Below are 16552 nucleotides of genomic sequence, written 5' to 3'. Positions count from 1 at the left end.
GTACTTATTCATGCAAAGAACTAAGATCATCATCAATAACAATTTCAATTCACCTACACTAATACTGCAGCCTGAAGAAGAAATTACATCTTAAATAATGTTCCAACGAAGTAAATAATCATCAAGTTTTCAATGCATAAACAGTATATGACCAGTGATGATACATAATTGACCATGATTATAAGCTTATAGATTAAACTGAAGAAATTCAGTAACAGATTTTAGTGAAAATAGTTACAAATTTGAATCAACCTTGAGGAAGATTTCAAAGTCTAAACTCTTTCAACTTTTGAATTTTAATTCATTTTAAGCCCTCTTGTCAAAGAGAAAAGAACAAAATTAAAATCACCAATCCTGTTATTAGAAATCTACACCTTAAATATGTATCTTTATTGATGTTTAAGAAAAAAGAATTAAGTCCTTGGCTACCCTGTTTCTCTTGCTTTCTTTTTTAACCTTTTTACATATTCACTCCAATGGCTTTAAAACCAGACTAACAAATGCATCAATTCTTAGTAAATGTTTTGCCTTTTGAGTCATTTTTCAAGATCTGAAAATAATTTCAAAGGCTTATACGCTAACCTTTCAAAATTAAAAAATAAAAAAGCCAATTTCTGAATTACATTTTCCTGAGGCTTGCTTTTTCACTGGGAAACTTATTTCAGACAACTTAAAGTTCTTTAAAACTTAAAGTTAATTAGCAATGCTGGTTGACCTTACAAATACAGAGTTGCCACATGGACTACAAAATAAAAATAGAAATGAGCTAAGCTAGCTGCTAGATCTGAGTTCCTTAGAGAGGGAAGACAAATGGCCTGACAATTTAAGATGGTCTATGAAAGAGCTCCTCGTCTAGAGAAGTTATTTACCAATAGATTACATCACCTCTTCCCAACATTCATATAATCTAGAGATGGGAAAATATTGCGAATAGTACTGTAAACTCAGAAAAACCAAGAGTAGAGTTTACAATGACCACAGGAGGCAAACAAAAGAAAGAATATGTCACTAGATCCCAGGCACTAAAATAAATACGAAGCCTCTCTAAAGACTGCATAATGAAGCTAAGGTAGCTTATGAAGATTCAAAACAAGTGCCACAACTTCCATGCACTAAAGCTCCTGAAAATAATATAAGAGCCCCTTGGAACCTCATTCAAAACTACTTATGAGGCATAATTCTAAGAAGGCTGGTTATCTGACTTCCTGAACACAGCACCTAGACTGCCTGGCCATCCTGATGGTGGGTATCCAGCTTCCTGATCTACAGGAGACCTGAAGCAGTTGGAGAAAAGGTAAGGTATAGTGACATCAGTATCAAGTGACAGTGAAAGCCTGATGGCAGAGCCAACTGCAAACCACAAAAGACCTAAAGTCATTAATCTGGGGAGGGACAAAAGAGCTTTGAAGAAAAATAGCTCATGTTGTTAATGATGACTGCGATATCAAGAAAAAGGAAACGACATCATCAGAGATCAGGGGACCATTAGGCACCCTTTACCAGTGATTCTAAAAGAGGACATATACACAACTTTGGAGCAGAGGTACAAGACAGCTTTTAAAAGCACAGTTATAAAATTTTAAATAACTAAAACATCTATTATTTTCATGATTCAAACAAACTTTTTTAAAAAACATTCTTGGCTGATAAGAGCACACGAAAAACTTCTACTACAGGGGAATCTAACTTCTGAGTGTCAGTGTTGCTCACAAGTGGAAATGCCCAAGTAGGATGAACAGAAACAGGGAAAAAGAATGATTCATCAAAAAGAAGGAATAGAAAGCATTCTGTCCATAACATTGTCTGATGTAGTTCTCAGTGCACATAGATAAAATATTTAAGGCAATTATATTATAAACAGGGGAGAGTAAAGAGACTTAAAGGGGAGGTAAGATTTCTACAACTTTACTTGCCCTGGCAAAATCTGACACCAGTAGACAAGTTGAAACGAAGGAGATCTTTGTGGTGATGGAATAGTCCTGTATCTTGAGTGCCATAGTAGTTACACAAATACACATGTGATAAAATATCACAGAACTTTACACATACATTTACCAATGTCAATTTCCTGATTTTGATTTTACTAGTTACATAAGATGTTCTCCACTGGGAGAAACTGGGTGAAGAATACAAGGAACTTTTCTTGTACAATTTTTGCAACTTCCCTTGAAATCTATAATTATAGCCATCCTCTATATTCACAGATACCATATGTGCAAATTCACCAACTTACTAAAATTTACTTTTAACCTCTAAATCAATATTCAAGGTAATTTCACTGTCATTCATGGATATGCACAGAGTGTTGAAATATGAGTTATCTAACACTCATGTTCCAGCTGAGGTCTCCAAGTGTGCCTTTCACAGTATATTCAGTGACACATTCTTAGCATTTTTGTGCTTTTTTTTTTTTTTTTTTTTTTGGTGATTTCCCTGTTTAAAATGTCCAAGTAGAGTGCTGAAGTGCTGTCTAGGTGTTCCTAAGAAAGAAGACTGTGACGTGCCTTACAGAGAAAACTATCTGAGTCAGATAAACTTCATGGAGATATGAGTTACAGTGCTGCTGACCATGAGTTCAATGTCAATGAATCAATAATATATATTAAATAAGGTACCTTTAATTGGAAATATACCTTATAAAAGGCTATATATTAATCCGTTGATGAAATGTTGCAATCAGAGGCTTGCAGGAAACTAAACCCGTATTTCCCCAAGGAGCAATGATTCACTATTCACTGACAGGTATCTGCTGCCACTTTACAGATCATCACTACTGCAAATATCAAGAATCGACTGGCTGTATTTCCAAATTAAGTCTGTTTTGGCTTTTTAATAATTTTTTTTTGAAAAAGCATTCTGTCCAAAACCTCTTAAAAAAACATTTAACGCTGTGCCAATCTGAAAATATCATGTACCCCCAGAAAGGCCTTGTTTTAATCCTGACTCAACCTTATGGAGGCAGCTGTTTCTTTTAATCCTAACTCAATACCATAGGGCAGTAACTTTTGATTAGGTAATTGCCATTGAGATATGATATGCCCAATTGTGGGTATGATCTTTTGATTACATCAAGATGTGTCTCCACCATTCCAGGTGGGTCTTGATTAGTTTACTGGAATCCTTTAAAACAGGAAATAGGATTTCTACTTTGGAGAAATTACAGAAACTACAACGCCAACAGAGAGAGCCAGGGAAGCCAAGAGATGAAAGCCAGCCCCAGAGAAGCAAGGCAAGAAACCCCCACAGGAACAGAGGTTGAAAGCAACAGAGTCCAGGATCAAAGGACCAGGAGATGCCAGCCACATAACTTTCCAGCTGACAGAGCTGTTCCAAACCCATTGGCCTTTCTTGAATTAAGATATCTTTCCCTGCAAGCCTCAGTTTGGGCAATTTTATAGGTTTGAATTGTAAACATGTAACTTATTAAATTTCACTTTTTAAAAGCCATTCCAGTTCTGGTATAACACATTCTGGCAGCTTCCAAACTAATACAAACTCATAAGGTAACCTTTAATCACCTGGGAATACATGTAGTTTCTCCCTGCCAGATACCTAGGCCTGAGTATATTTATCCCCTTACTAGAAATATTTCTTTCATTTTTACTTTAAAACCAAATAGCCTCATCAACTGAAGACCAAAAATAATAATAAAAATAACTGAACTCCAATCTTTCTAATTGCTAGATTAAAACGCTCTTCTCTGGGTAGCATTATCTCACAATACAACCCAAGAAGCAGAGGCTGATGCTCTATGACACAGACAGAAATCAGGGAGTCTAAGAAAATGTCTGCAGGGAACTTACAAATGTAATCCTGAACGGCTTTCTCAAAGAGGTCATACACATGCTCTCTGTCCATGCTGTCCAGGGCCATGCTGATCTCGTCATGTAGCCATTCCAGCCAGAGCTCTACAAGAAAATCACACCTCCTGCATTAACACTTCCCTCACCAAAAGACAGGCTGACAGCAGGGAATTTTATCATGAGTCACAAGCACACAAACATTTCATCCACCTTAAAAGGCACAGTTCATAGAAATTCAATTTTTTAAACCTGAACCAACACACTAAAGGTCTTATGCTTCCAAAAGGATCAGATCACTAAAATCATAATGCCCTACACCTGGTTGGGCATTTTGAATTCTGTAAAGTACTTACATATGTATTTTCTCTTTCTAGCTTAATCATAATCCTAGAAGGAATATGATAGTAAAATTAATAATAGCAGCAACTCTGTAAGCATTTTACCAAATACCAGACACGTGTTAAGTGTTATGCATGGAATAGCTCATCTAATCCACATACTAGAAAGCTGAAACTACTGTCACTGCTGGAAAACTGAGTCTTAAAATGTTTATATCATTTGTTTAAGGTCACACAGTAAATGGCATGTATAGCTAGGATCGAATATAGGCGATATGATTTCAGCAACCATACTCAGCAATTATGCTCTGGGGTTAGCTGGGGGTGGTGGTGGAATGGGGAGCAGAATTAGATCTAGGACCAAGCTTTTCTGACTCCTACCCAAAGGATCAATTATAATCATGAAAATTTAATTACAAGGATGCTCAGTACAATTATGTTTCTAAAAAAACAAATACCTAATAACAACTAAATGCCCAAATATTGTGAAATGATTACAGTATGAAAAAATAATCTAAAAATACTGTTTCTAAAATTTTAATTATAAAATATTTATAATTTTCTGGTTCTGACAGAATTGGTTAAATACATAATACTGGACTCGGGAATAGAGAAAATGTGGAGGAGGTGTTAATTACACAGAAAGTTTCTGTTATAACATTAAGACTTAAAAAAATCAGGATTCAAAATGCTAACTGTTGTATGCTGCAAAACTATATTTTGCAAAAAACTACAATTAGATATATTGAAAAGTACTGACTTTGAATGCTGGGTTTTTGTCTTTACACTATACTACACTTTCCAAATTTCCTATAAGGATGCCCACTTTTAGCACTGAAAAAACTGTCCACTCTTCTTCAATTCTCCGTGTTTACGAAAGCAGACTGCCTGCTGAAGCCTCACCTTCAGTCAGGGGAAAGATCTCACTCATCTTCTGGCGGGCCATCCTCACTTTCGTGAGCTCCCCCTCCAGCCGGAGCAGCCTGATCAGGTCCACGTGGCAGTTGTAGTCATAGACATTGATGGACAGCTAAAAGGAAAAGTAACGGGTTAAAATTTAAAACACCTTCATCAAAATAACTTGGTTTTTGTCACCAGTGGTGGCAATACACTTCTCTGTCACAAAGAAATAAATGTGTCATCTGGAAAAAACACTGAAACATCCATGCAACACTTACATTCAGGAAAAGGAAGACAAAATGATGAAAGAAATGACTTTTCATAATAAACATAAATCTCCCCCAAATTTGTTACTGATTCCTGTTACAGCACACACTAGAGTGTTCTCTGAAATAAAGGAGTCATTTCATTGAATGCAAGTTATTAACTTCAGGAAATTTATTAACTTTTCTAAGCTTCCATTTTCTCATCTATAAAATGAGAATAATACTATTTCCTAACTCATAAAGGTATTGTATTGTAAGGACTTAAAAGGTAATTTGTAAGGTGTTTGGCACAATCCCAGGTGCATCATAAGAGCTTCTATTTTATTAAAAAAAAAAAAAGATGAAAACCCCTATTGTAGGAACAAAAACAGCAAAAGGTTGGTATTGTTGAAGCTGAGGATGGGTAGATAAAGGTTTATTTTTATGTTTGAAATTTTTTTAACTAAAAATTAAAACAATAAATTATTTTTTAAAGATGAGGGAAAAATAAAAAGAATTTATCACTAACCAACCTATCCTAAAAGAATGGCTGAAGTTCTTCAAACAGAAAGAAAATGATAAAAGAAGGAATAGTGGAGGATCAGAAAGGTAGAAACAATGGAAAGAGCAGGAATATGGGTAAGTACAATAGACAGTCCTCCTCACAAGTTTTCTGTATCATATATTATGAGTGAACATAATTATCAGACCATCAATACCCAAGATAATGATATTTAAAAGGGGGAGGTGGGGTAGAAATACATCCGTGATTTTTAAGAGTACAGAGAATCATCCTAATATCTGATTAGTTCACGTGTCTACTGTGTAATAAAAATTAAAATGAAAAAGAAAAGGAGGGGGGAGCTAGGGACCTAAATGGAAATGTTTCCAGACTTCACTCAAACTACTAAAACACGGATCCTGGTAGATCGTAATAAGTCAAAAATGCATACTGTAATATCCAGAGCAACTACTAAAAAAACTATACAAAGCAATATACCTAAAAATTAACTATAAATAAATGAAGATAGAACTAAAAAAAAATGTTCAAGTAACCTACAGGAAAGCAAGAAAAGAGAAACCAGAAGAACAAGAAAAAGAGAAAACAAACATAAATAAGAAAAATTGGCAGACTTAAGACATGTAATGGTCTAAACACATCAACTAAAAAGGCAGAGAATAGCAGAGTGAATCAAAAACACAATCCAACTACATGCGACTACAAAAAACCCACACCAAATTCAATGACATAGGTAGAATGAAAGCAAATGGACAGAAAAAAACAAAACATGTAAACATTAATTAAAAAAAAAAAAGCAGAAGGGGGGCCACGGTGGCTCAGTAGGCAGCATTCATGCCTGCCATGCCAGAGACCCAGGTTCGGTTCCTGGTGCCTACACAAGAAAAAGAAAAAAGCAGAAGGGGTTATATTAACATCATACAAAGTAGTATTAATATCTTCATAGTAAAGGAAAGTACTAGAAACAAAAAGGAACATTACATAATGATAAAAGGATAAATCCACCAGGAGAACATAATGATCCTAAATGTGTCCACACCAAACAATAGCACCTCAAAATACACAAATAAAAATGGATAAAGCTTAGAGGAGAAATAGAACATCTATAATTATACTGGGGGACTTCAACATCTCTCTCTTCAGCAGCTGAGGGAACTGCTAGACGGAAAAAATACACTACTACAGAAGAACTTGACACCACCAACAACCAAAGACCTGACTACCATATTTAGAACTGTCCACCCAACAACAGCAGAATATACATTTTTCTCAAATGCACACAGCCATTCACCACAAGAAATCACATCTGGGCCATAAAACAAACCTCAACAAATAAATACCATAAAAATGAAATTATACTGAGTATGTTTTCTGACAGTGATAGCATCATACCAGAAATCATTGCCAAAGACAAAAGGAAAAATCTCAACACTTGGAAATTAAGTGATACACTTATAAATAACCTATGGCTCAGAGGAAATCCCAAAGAAAATTTAAAAATATATAGACCTGGAAGAAAAAGAATATATAACATATCAAAATAGGTAGGAGGCCGCTAAAGCAGCGCTGAGAGAGAAATGTATAGTGTCAAATATTTTCATATTAGAAAAGAAAGGTCTCAAATCAATAATTTAGTTTCCTTCCTCAAGAAATCTAAAAGAGAGAAAAATAATCTCATACAAGCAGAAGGAAGGAAATAATAAAGTTAAGAGCAGAAATTAATGAAACCGCAAATGGAAAAATAATAGAGAAAAAAAAACAATGAAACAAAAAGCCAACTCTTCAAGAGAAAAAAAATCACTAACACTGATAAACCTCTAGGCAGACTGACAAATTTTTTTTTAATTTTTTTAAAATTTTTTAAAAGATGACACAAGTCACCAACATCAGGAAACAAGGGCTATCACTGCAGAACCTGTAGTCATGGAAAGAATAAGGAAGCACTATGAATAATTTTACGCTCATAAATTCAACTTAGAAGAAATGAACCAATTCCTCAAAAACCACAAACTACCAAAATTCAACTAATATGAAATACATAATCTGAAGAATCTAATAACCATTTTAAAAATTGAATCCATAATTAAAAAGCTGCCCCCAAAAAAGAAATCTCCAAGCCCAGATGGTTTCACTGGAGAATTCTACCAAATGTTTAAAGACTTAACACCAATTTTACACAGTCTCTTCCAGAAAATAGGAAAAGAGAGTATACTTCCCAACTCATTTTATGAGGCCAGTATTATTACTCTATATCAATACTAGACAAAGACAACATAAAAAAAGAAAACTACAGATTAGTATCTATCATGAACTTAAGACAAAAAAAAAATCCTCCATGAAATATTAGCATATCAAATCCAATGTATAAAAAAATTATGCACAATGATCAAGTGGGTTTAATTCCAGGTATGCAAGACCAATCCAACATTTGAATCAATCAATGTTAATCCACTGCCAATGTAAACAATAGGCTAAAGAAAAAAAATTGCATAATTTTATCAACTAATGAAAAAAAAGCCTTGGACAATATCCAACAACTATTCATGATTTTAAAACATTCAGCAAATCAGGAATCAGGGTATAACTACTGCAACTTGATAATGGGCATCCATAACAAACCTACAATTAACATCATTCTTAATGTAAAATATTGAATGTTCCTTAAATCAGGAACAAGGCAAGGCTGTTCATTCTTGCCACTCTTTTTTTAAAATGATGTTCAAGCCAGCATGATAAAGCAAGAAAAAGAAATAAAAGGCGCTCAGTTTGGAAAGAAAGAAATAAAACTGATTCAATTTGCAGGTGACATGATTATGTAGAAAATTCCAAGGTTAAAAAAAAGACTAGAACACATGAGTTCGGCAAGCTCTCAGGATTCAGCATCACACAGAAATAAATCATATTTCTATACTCTATTGAACATGTTAACAACACAGCATCAGGGTGCGTGGGTGGTAGAATGTTTACCTTCCATGCAGGAGACCCAGGTTCAATTCCCAGACAATGCACGACCCCCACCCCCCAAAAAAACCAAAACACACAATATCACTTATAATCACTCCAAAAAATGAAACACTTAGTTATAAACCTAACAAAACATTTATAGGCTCTATAGGCTGAAAATTACAAAATGCCAATCAACGAAAGAAATCAAAGATGACATAAATAAAGGAAGATATAAATAAAGGAATAAATAACTCATCTATGTCTATGTTCTGTAGACATAGATGAGTTTATTCTAAAATTTATATGGGAAGGTATAAGCCCTAAAATAGCTGAAATGATCTTGGAAAAGAAGAATAAAATGGGAGGAATCATTCTACCTGATATTAAGACTTACTATCTACTTACAGTACTCAAGATGGTATGGGACTGGCAATAGAGCACATAAATGGACCCATACAAATACGCCCAAATAATTATTGACAAAGGTGCCAAAGTAATTTAATGGAGGGAAGATGGTCTTTTCAAAAACTGATGTTGGAGCAACTGGACATTAAAAGGCAAAAAAAATAAACCTCGACATAAACCTAATACCTTGTACAAAAATAACTCAGAACAGATCCACAGAATATAGATCCATTAAATAAGGAACACAAAACTGTAAAATTTTAGAAAAAGATACATAAGAGAAAATCTTCAGGGTTTAGGGCTAAGCAAAGAGTTCTTACAGTTGACACCAAAAGCATGATCCATAAAGGAAAAATTGATACACTGGAGCTCATCAAAATTAAAACTTCTGCTCTGTGAAAGACTCTGTTAAGAGGATGAAAACACAAACTTCAGACAGGGAGAAAATAAATGCAAACCGCATATCTGACAAAAGACTAATATTTAAAATATTTAACTCCAAACTTAACAGTAAAAACCATAATCCAATTAGAAAATGGGCAAAAGACATGAATAGACATTTCACCAAAGAGGATCTAGATAGCAAATAAGCGCACATGAAAAGATGCTCAACATCATTAGCCAACATGGAAATATGCAAATGAAAATCACAATGAGATATCACTACACACCTATACGAATGGGTGAAAAAAAAAAAAACAGTGAACACTAAATGCTGGCAAGGGTGCAGAAAAATACTGTGGGAATATAAAATGACATGGTCACACTGGAAAAACAGTTTGGTAGGTTTTTATAAAACTAAACACACAACTAACATATAACCCAGTAAATCACATGCTTAGGCATTTTTTCCAGAGAAATAAAAAAATATGTTTGCACAAGCAACTATTCATGAATGTTCATTACAGTTTTATTTGTAATAGTCAAAAACTGGAAACAGGGTGGGCCACAGTGGCTCAGCAGGCAGAGTTCTTGCCTGCCATGCCAGAGACCCGGGTTCAATTCCTCGTGCTTGCTCATGCCAAAAAAAAAAAAAAAAAAAACTGGAAACAACCCAGATATCCTTTAGCAGGTGGTTAACGTGGAACATTCATATCATGGATTAGTAGTCACAAAAAAGCTATGAATTAATGATACACCCAGTTTGGAAGAACTTCAAGGGAATTATGCTGAATGCAAAAAGCCAATCCCAAAAGATTACATACTGATTCCTGATGATTCCCCTTACATAACATTCTTGCTTTGGGGTTAGTTTGCTGTTCTTTCTCTGTTTCTTCCAAGTGGACAGTTAATTCCTCGATTTTTGCTCTTTCTTCTTTTTATAGTTATTTAGGGAAATAAATTTCCCTCTTAGCACTGTGTTTGCTGCACCTCATAAATTTTGATATGCTGCTTTCATTTTCATTTGCCTCGAGATATTGACTGATTTCTCTCGCATATGTAACACTCTTAAAATGGTAAAATTATAGAAACAAACAGGTTAGGGTTCGTGAGAAGTCAGGAAATGTGGCTATAAAAGGGCAACAGGAGGGCAGAATAGGAAAGACAGAACTCACTCCTCCACCCTAAAACAACTAGTGAACAGGCAGAAAACAACCAAAGCCGCAGGTTCAGAGTCTGGGTGAGCAGAGAAGAACCTCTGTACCATAAAGACCTGGATAGAAAAGCAGAGAAACTACACCTGAGAAATTGGAGTAAGTGTACTCAATCGCGACCTCCCCCCCAAAGGTCCACCACTGAGCAACAGCCAGATCAGCAGCTGAAATACAGCACACCCCTACTTCAGAGAGGAGGGGGAGGCAATCCTCTCAGTAATCCAGCATAGCGTTCCCACGAGACTCATTTTATCCACACAGAGACCCCAATGTGGTGCTCAGTGCCTACCCCCATCCCTGAGGCAGGTCACTGAGGCACCTGGACTTGGGGGAGTCTGGGAAGCCCTACCCTCGGAAGAGGGGAACTCAGAGCAGAACTGATCTGACAATTGGCTGGTACACTCTGGGTCCCACTGCCTCGATCTTAGCTACCCAGGGGCTTAGGGTGCTCACTGCATACATGGGCAGAGAGGTGGGGGCAAGAGGGCTGCATGGCAATGCCAGGCACCCTTCCCCCACATCTGAGATGGTCTTGCTGGCCGGCAGAAAGCAGAACACTCCTGGGCTGGCTGATGAAGTTCAACCTCTCAGTCCCGCAGCCTGGAGTCTTTCCACATAGGAATCTGGGAATCACCAGATCCATTGCACCTACAAGCTGTAGTCTTCATCGTGGTGCACAGTGCCCACTCCCAGACCCCACACCCAGAGGAGGTGGCTTCCAGCACACCCAGGAACCTGCGGCCTTGACTGGTCTGGACCATGCCCAGCCAGATGCCACAGTGAGGAAGAGGCACAGTTGTGGGGAAGAGGTGGCCCAAGAGCGCCATCTTCTCGGAAGACTGAGAAAGTACAGTCTGGCAATCTGTCCACTGTCCAACAGTCTTCTAAAAAGGATTTCACTCCAAGTTAGGCACTGGCCTTGGTTTGGCTGGGAATGACGGACAACACAAATCCAAGCAAAAACAAAACACTAGATGAGTGAGGAAAACCAACTGTGATGGTTAGGTCCTGGTGTCAAATCAGTCAAATGATGAGGTCCAGTATGGTTGATAAACTGGAAGGCTGGTGTATCTGCAATCAACTACGGCGTGTCTCCCTCAATCGATACTCCAATTAATAAAAGGCTTTTAAGGAAGAAGAGAGACACTTTAACTGCTTCTTCAGCCAGCAAGTCTCTCCTGTGGAGTGCATCTAGACCCTTCACTGGAGCTGCCAGCTTCACAGTCTGCCTTACAGATTTTGGATCCTTCCATTCTCATGGTTGAGTGAGATACCTTCATAAATTTCTTATTTACAGATCTCTCCTGCTCCTTCTGTTTCTCTAGAGAACCCTGACTAACATACCAACTTTCAAAGTAACCTTATCAAGATAATCAAAGCCAAGAAGCTAACAAAAAAAATCACAAACCATATGAATTTGATCAAATTAAAACCATATGAATTTGGTCAAATTAAAAAATATGCTCAAATTAAAAAGTCAGAGGTGATTCAGAACTTGGAGTAACAAATCAAAGATACTCAAGCAAACCTAAATAACTTCAATGAGTTGGCTAAAGAGACAAAGGATATCAAGAAAACACTAGAAGAGCATAAAGACAAATTTATACAATTGTATAAAGATGTAACTTTTCAAATGCAACTGTGTGATTATGAAAGTTTTATCCAGAGTATGAACAGATGGGTAAAAAATAAACAAATAATAGGGGGGATGAGGGGTAAAATAAATTGGAGAGACTGAAACACTAGTGGTCAATGAGAGGGAGGGGGTAAGGGGTATGGGATATATGAGTTTTTTCTTTTTTCTTCTTTTTCTGGGGTGATGCAGATGTTCTAAAAATGATCATGGTGATGAATACACAATTATGTGATGATACTGTGAGCCACTGATCATACACCATGTATAGACTGTATGTGTGTGAAGATTTGGCAATAAAAATGTTAAACAAATAAATACATTCCTGAGGTTAAAATAATGAAGATACTTCACATGGAGAGGTGTTCTAAAAGTACATCTATTAAAAGCATACAGGGTACATGGGAGGTTCAGTGGTAGAATGGCTTGCCTTTCATGCAGGAGACAGACCCAGGTTCAATTCCTGGACCATGCACCCCAAAATAAAAATAATAAATGCATACTGAAATGCAATTTAAAAAGACATTTCTACAAATTTCAGTCAGTATTAACAAACGAATACACATTTTAGTCTAGCTGGCCTCACAGAATACCAGTAATGACAAAGGAGGCTTTAAAGAGGGGGCTTAGCCAATGTACAAAATGATCCACTGATGTCCTAACTTCCTAGCAGTGTGAAAAGTACTGATCTGAACCTAGAATGAGCGTGGAGAAAAATGAGAGGCGTGGTAGAAAGAAAACAACTGGTGCAACCACAGGAAGAGCAGAGAAAAGAGAATGGAACCAACCTTTGTATAGCAGCTACTATGCATAGCAGAGCCAAACTGGGCAATTTTACATGCATTGTGTCACTTAACCCCCATTAAAGCCCTGTGAGAGGCATTACTACAATCTCCTTTTTACCAACTGGGATAAAATAGGCTCAGAGACTTGAAATAACTTGTCCAAGGTCTTCTGACTAGTAAGTGGATCACCTGATTTGAGTATAGTTTGCAAAGCTATACTCTTTGTGCTGCACCATGGTACACTGACAAATGTGCTTAAGGCACGAGGAGGTGCTACTTTTAGTTTCAGCCCAAAAACACAACTAATATAAAGTCTTTGTTTTTGTTACATGAACAGATATCACAGCAAATCACAAGCCTGCATAAAATAAACTCAAGAACGAAAACTGGAATACGCAGATGTGGCAAGGCCAAGATCTGCACCGCCCTATTTGGAAGTTACTTGTCATTATGCTCTACTATAAGGGCAGTTACAGGAGGAACTAGAGGCTGTGGGATTACAATGATGTGGGAAGGAGGTATGCAAATATTGGAAAAATAAATTTTTAAAGCCCAAGATAAAGAGGATAAGGCCAAAGACCCTTAGCTCACTATCACTTACAAGGTCGCATACTGTGTGGACACTTTCTAAGCTCCATACCAACCTAGGTGAACTAAAGATATAAGTCAGGCAGGCAACTGCACAGCATCCACTGCCAGCATACCTTCACTCTGACCCCTCCTCCCCATTAGTAAAACTGTGCACGATCAAGGGCTTCATATCCATTCCAAGCCTTCCCTTCCTACTAAAACAGGTGATCCTCATGTAACAGTAAGGTCAAAGTGAGCTGGCTCATCAAAAGGCCCAGAACTAGAAGTTTGAAGAAATTATTTCAATGTAGGCAGGGAAACAGTCAGCCTAGCACCCAGAATCACACTGTATTTGCTGAATGAATAAAAGACTGAATAAACTGCAGCATATTTATTTATAAAAAGGAAAATTGTTAACTGCCTTCTAACCTCTGGTTGGTTCCTTTGACAATGAGATGCAATGATAAGTGGAAGAAGATAACCAAAGAATATCACTGTTTCATAACATAAAAATATCAATGCCAGAGGGAAAATTATCATTAACCTTACACTCCATAAGATTAAATGAGTAATCTAGGTTAATAATCTTCATATCACAGAGAGATTTCACATCTAGTGTTGCATTTGATCCAGAGGCTACTTTGAAAGCTTCTGAATAGTAACTCACTTTATCATTTGTTCTGAGCCTCTGTTTCCTCATCAGTAAAATGAAATGTGCTCTATCTCTTCTGTTTCTTCCTCCAAATTCATCCACCCTCTCCTCTGCCCTGCCCTGTGCTGACCACATTAACAGATTCCCTAGCCCTCTAATAATCAGGTGAGTTTGCCCAGCAGGAAGCACCCAGCAGACTTTCACAGGGAGGAGAGAGAGAGACAAGGGAGAAGGAGGCCAGGGTATTTCTTCCCCTACCCCAACTCCTGCCGGGAAACTGAGGCTGCATCTCTTGACCAAAGGTCTCAAATCCTCTCAGGTTCCCTCTCTACCCATCTCTTCTACATGTCACTCCCCTTGCCCCTTCAAGTCTAAAGGTGGAAACAAAGTCCTCCTATTATTAAATGGTACTAAACTTTGCTCCTGATTTCCCGGTCCACACTTTTATAAATGCAACCGTCCCTTTATCAACCTTTCCTCAAATTATCCTAACTTGAGTGTACCATCTATTTCCTGCTGAGACTTGATTTATACAGGAGATAATACCACCTACACCTCCCAAGACTCTTCAGAAATTAGCAATCTGGTTGACATTGGCTGCCAGGCACTCGGCTATCATAACTGTCATGGCAATGCTAAGATACAGAAATTGCCACTCCCTATTTACAATTCAGGAAGCAAAGACTCAGAGAATTTAAGAAAATCGCCCAAATGATAGCCGGAACTGGCGCCTTTAGCCTTGAGAGCCAAAACTTCTACCTTCCCATTTCTGTTGTCATGATTACCGTGAATATTTTTCCTACTACATCATATTTCATTAATGCTGTCCTTCCTACAGGAAAATTATTCTCTCTTACAAATGAGATTTATTGTTGCTGTTGAACGCAATTTAACTGTGTGGTTAAGAATGAGAGTTCTGGTGTTGGTTCAGCGTTCAAAGCCTGACTGGCCACCTGTAGGACATGAAATCTTGAGCAAGAGACTTCCCTCCACAAGCCTCAGTTTCCTCCAGTTAAAACGAGAATACACTATTTCCTTCACTGGGTCGTTGTTAGGATTTAATGGAATACGCTTAGAAAGCGCCCCACACGCAGGTAATGCTCAAACGATGGCGCTACGGTGACTGAAAAAGAGTTACTGCGGCCTTGGGGGCATTACTGCTGCGGACGGGAGAGGTACCCGAGCAAGCGCAGTCGGACGAGGGGCGAGCCCGGACCCGGGTACCTGAGGGAAAGAGCCCGCTGCCCACCCCCGAGCACACCTGCTCCTCCAGCCGCTCGATTTCCAGCTGGTTCTTCTCCTCCTCTTCGTCGTACTCCCACTCGTACTCCCCGGGGGAGCTCTCGGCTGAGGAAGCCATGGCGTATTCCTCGTCTCCATCGCTCTCACTCACGCCTTCCTCCTGCTGATCCCACTCTGGCCCCATGGTCTTGTATGTCGCAGCGGCCACAGCCCGAGATAACACCTTCCTCCTCGTCCTCGTCGCCTTAGCCTCATCCTCCTCTCCCTCAGCCTCGGGCCCAGCCTTGAGCTCAGCCTCCGATTCTGAAGCCGAGGTTGCAGCCGCCGTCGCCATTTTGTGCCTCGGATAATTCTCGGGTCTTCGCTCCGCCGCCGAAGACCGACGGAAGTAGAAGCTGCCCGCGGCGTGCGCCTGACCAAAACCCTGCTCTCTCGCGATCGAAAGGAAAGCTGTGAGCCTCGAGTGACAGAAAAATCTCGAGATACGCTCAATTAATACTATTTTTATGTACTTATAAAAGCTCCCATCACAGAAAAGTCTCATTAATATAACATGACTTTCGTTACAACTTCGGACAGAAGTTGGATGTTTGGACAGGAAGTGGGGGGGGAGCAATGAGGTTGTGGCGCCATCTTGAGAAGGTCAAAGTAATTCTTGGAACGGAGACCTTACTAAAAGTAAGGTCTGATATGGCTCGTTGTTTAGTCTCCCCAGCAACCGAGCCCCAAACGCGGAGAAAACTCCACGTCCTCCGGGAAGGATAGACTGCGCTACTCGTGAGAAAAATGCATTGCCCGAAACGATTCTTCCCCTTTACGTAATGCGAATACTCCTGAGTCTAGTTTTAAAAAATCATATTCTGCACATCTAAAATATTAATTAAAATAAAAGTTAATACCAAGCATTAATTGAGAAAC

At 38.2% G+C, this 16552-nt stretch overlaps 1 protein-coding gene across 2 annotated transcripts in view; it reads right to left on the bottom strand.

The window, feature by feature from the left end:
• Positions 1 to 15997, bottom strand: part of SART3 (spliceosome associated factor 3, U4/U6 recycling protein) — a 44446-nt gene extending 28449 nt beyond the window's left edge. For both annotated transcript variants that reach the window (XM_077160116.1, XM_077160117.1), the window contains exons 1-3: positions 15654 to 15997; positions 5045 to 5171; positions 3804 to 3908 (exon numbers count right to left, since the gene is read on the bottom strand). In XM_077160116.1, the coding sequence (XP_077016231.1) occupies positions 3804 to 3908; positions 5045 to 5171; positions 15654 to 15968 (547 nt within the window). In that variant the 5' untranslated portion in view covers positions 15969 to 15997. The remainder of the gene's footprint in view (positions 1 to 3803; positions 3909 to 5044; positions 5172 to 15653) is intronic.
• Positions 15998 to 16552: the final 555 nt, after the last annotated feature.

The sequence above is a fragment of the Tamandua tetradactyla genome, chromosome 5 (assembly GCF_023851605.1).
Source record: "Tamandua tetradactyla isolate mTamTet1 chromosome 5, mTamTet1.pri, whole genome shotgun sequence".
Classification (NCBI taxonomy): Eukaryota; Metazoa; Chordata; class Mammalia; order Pilosa; family Myrmecophagidae; genus Tamandua; species Tamandua tetradactyla.
The sequence above is the reverse complement of the archived record's forward strand: the minus strand, read 5'-3'. Positions and strand labels throughout refer to the sequence as shown.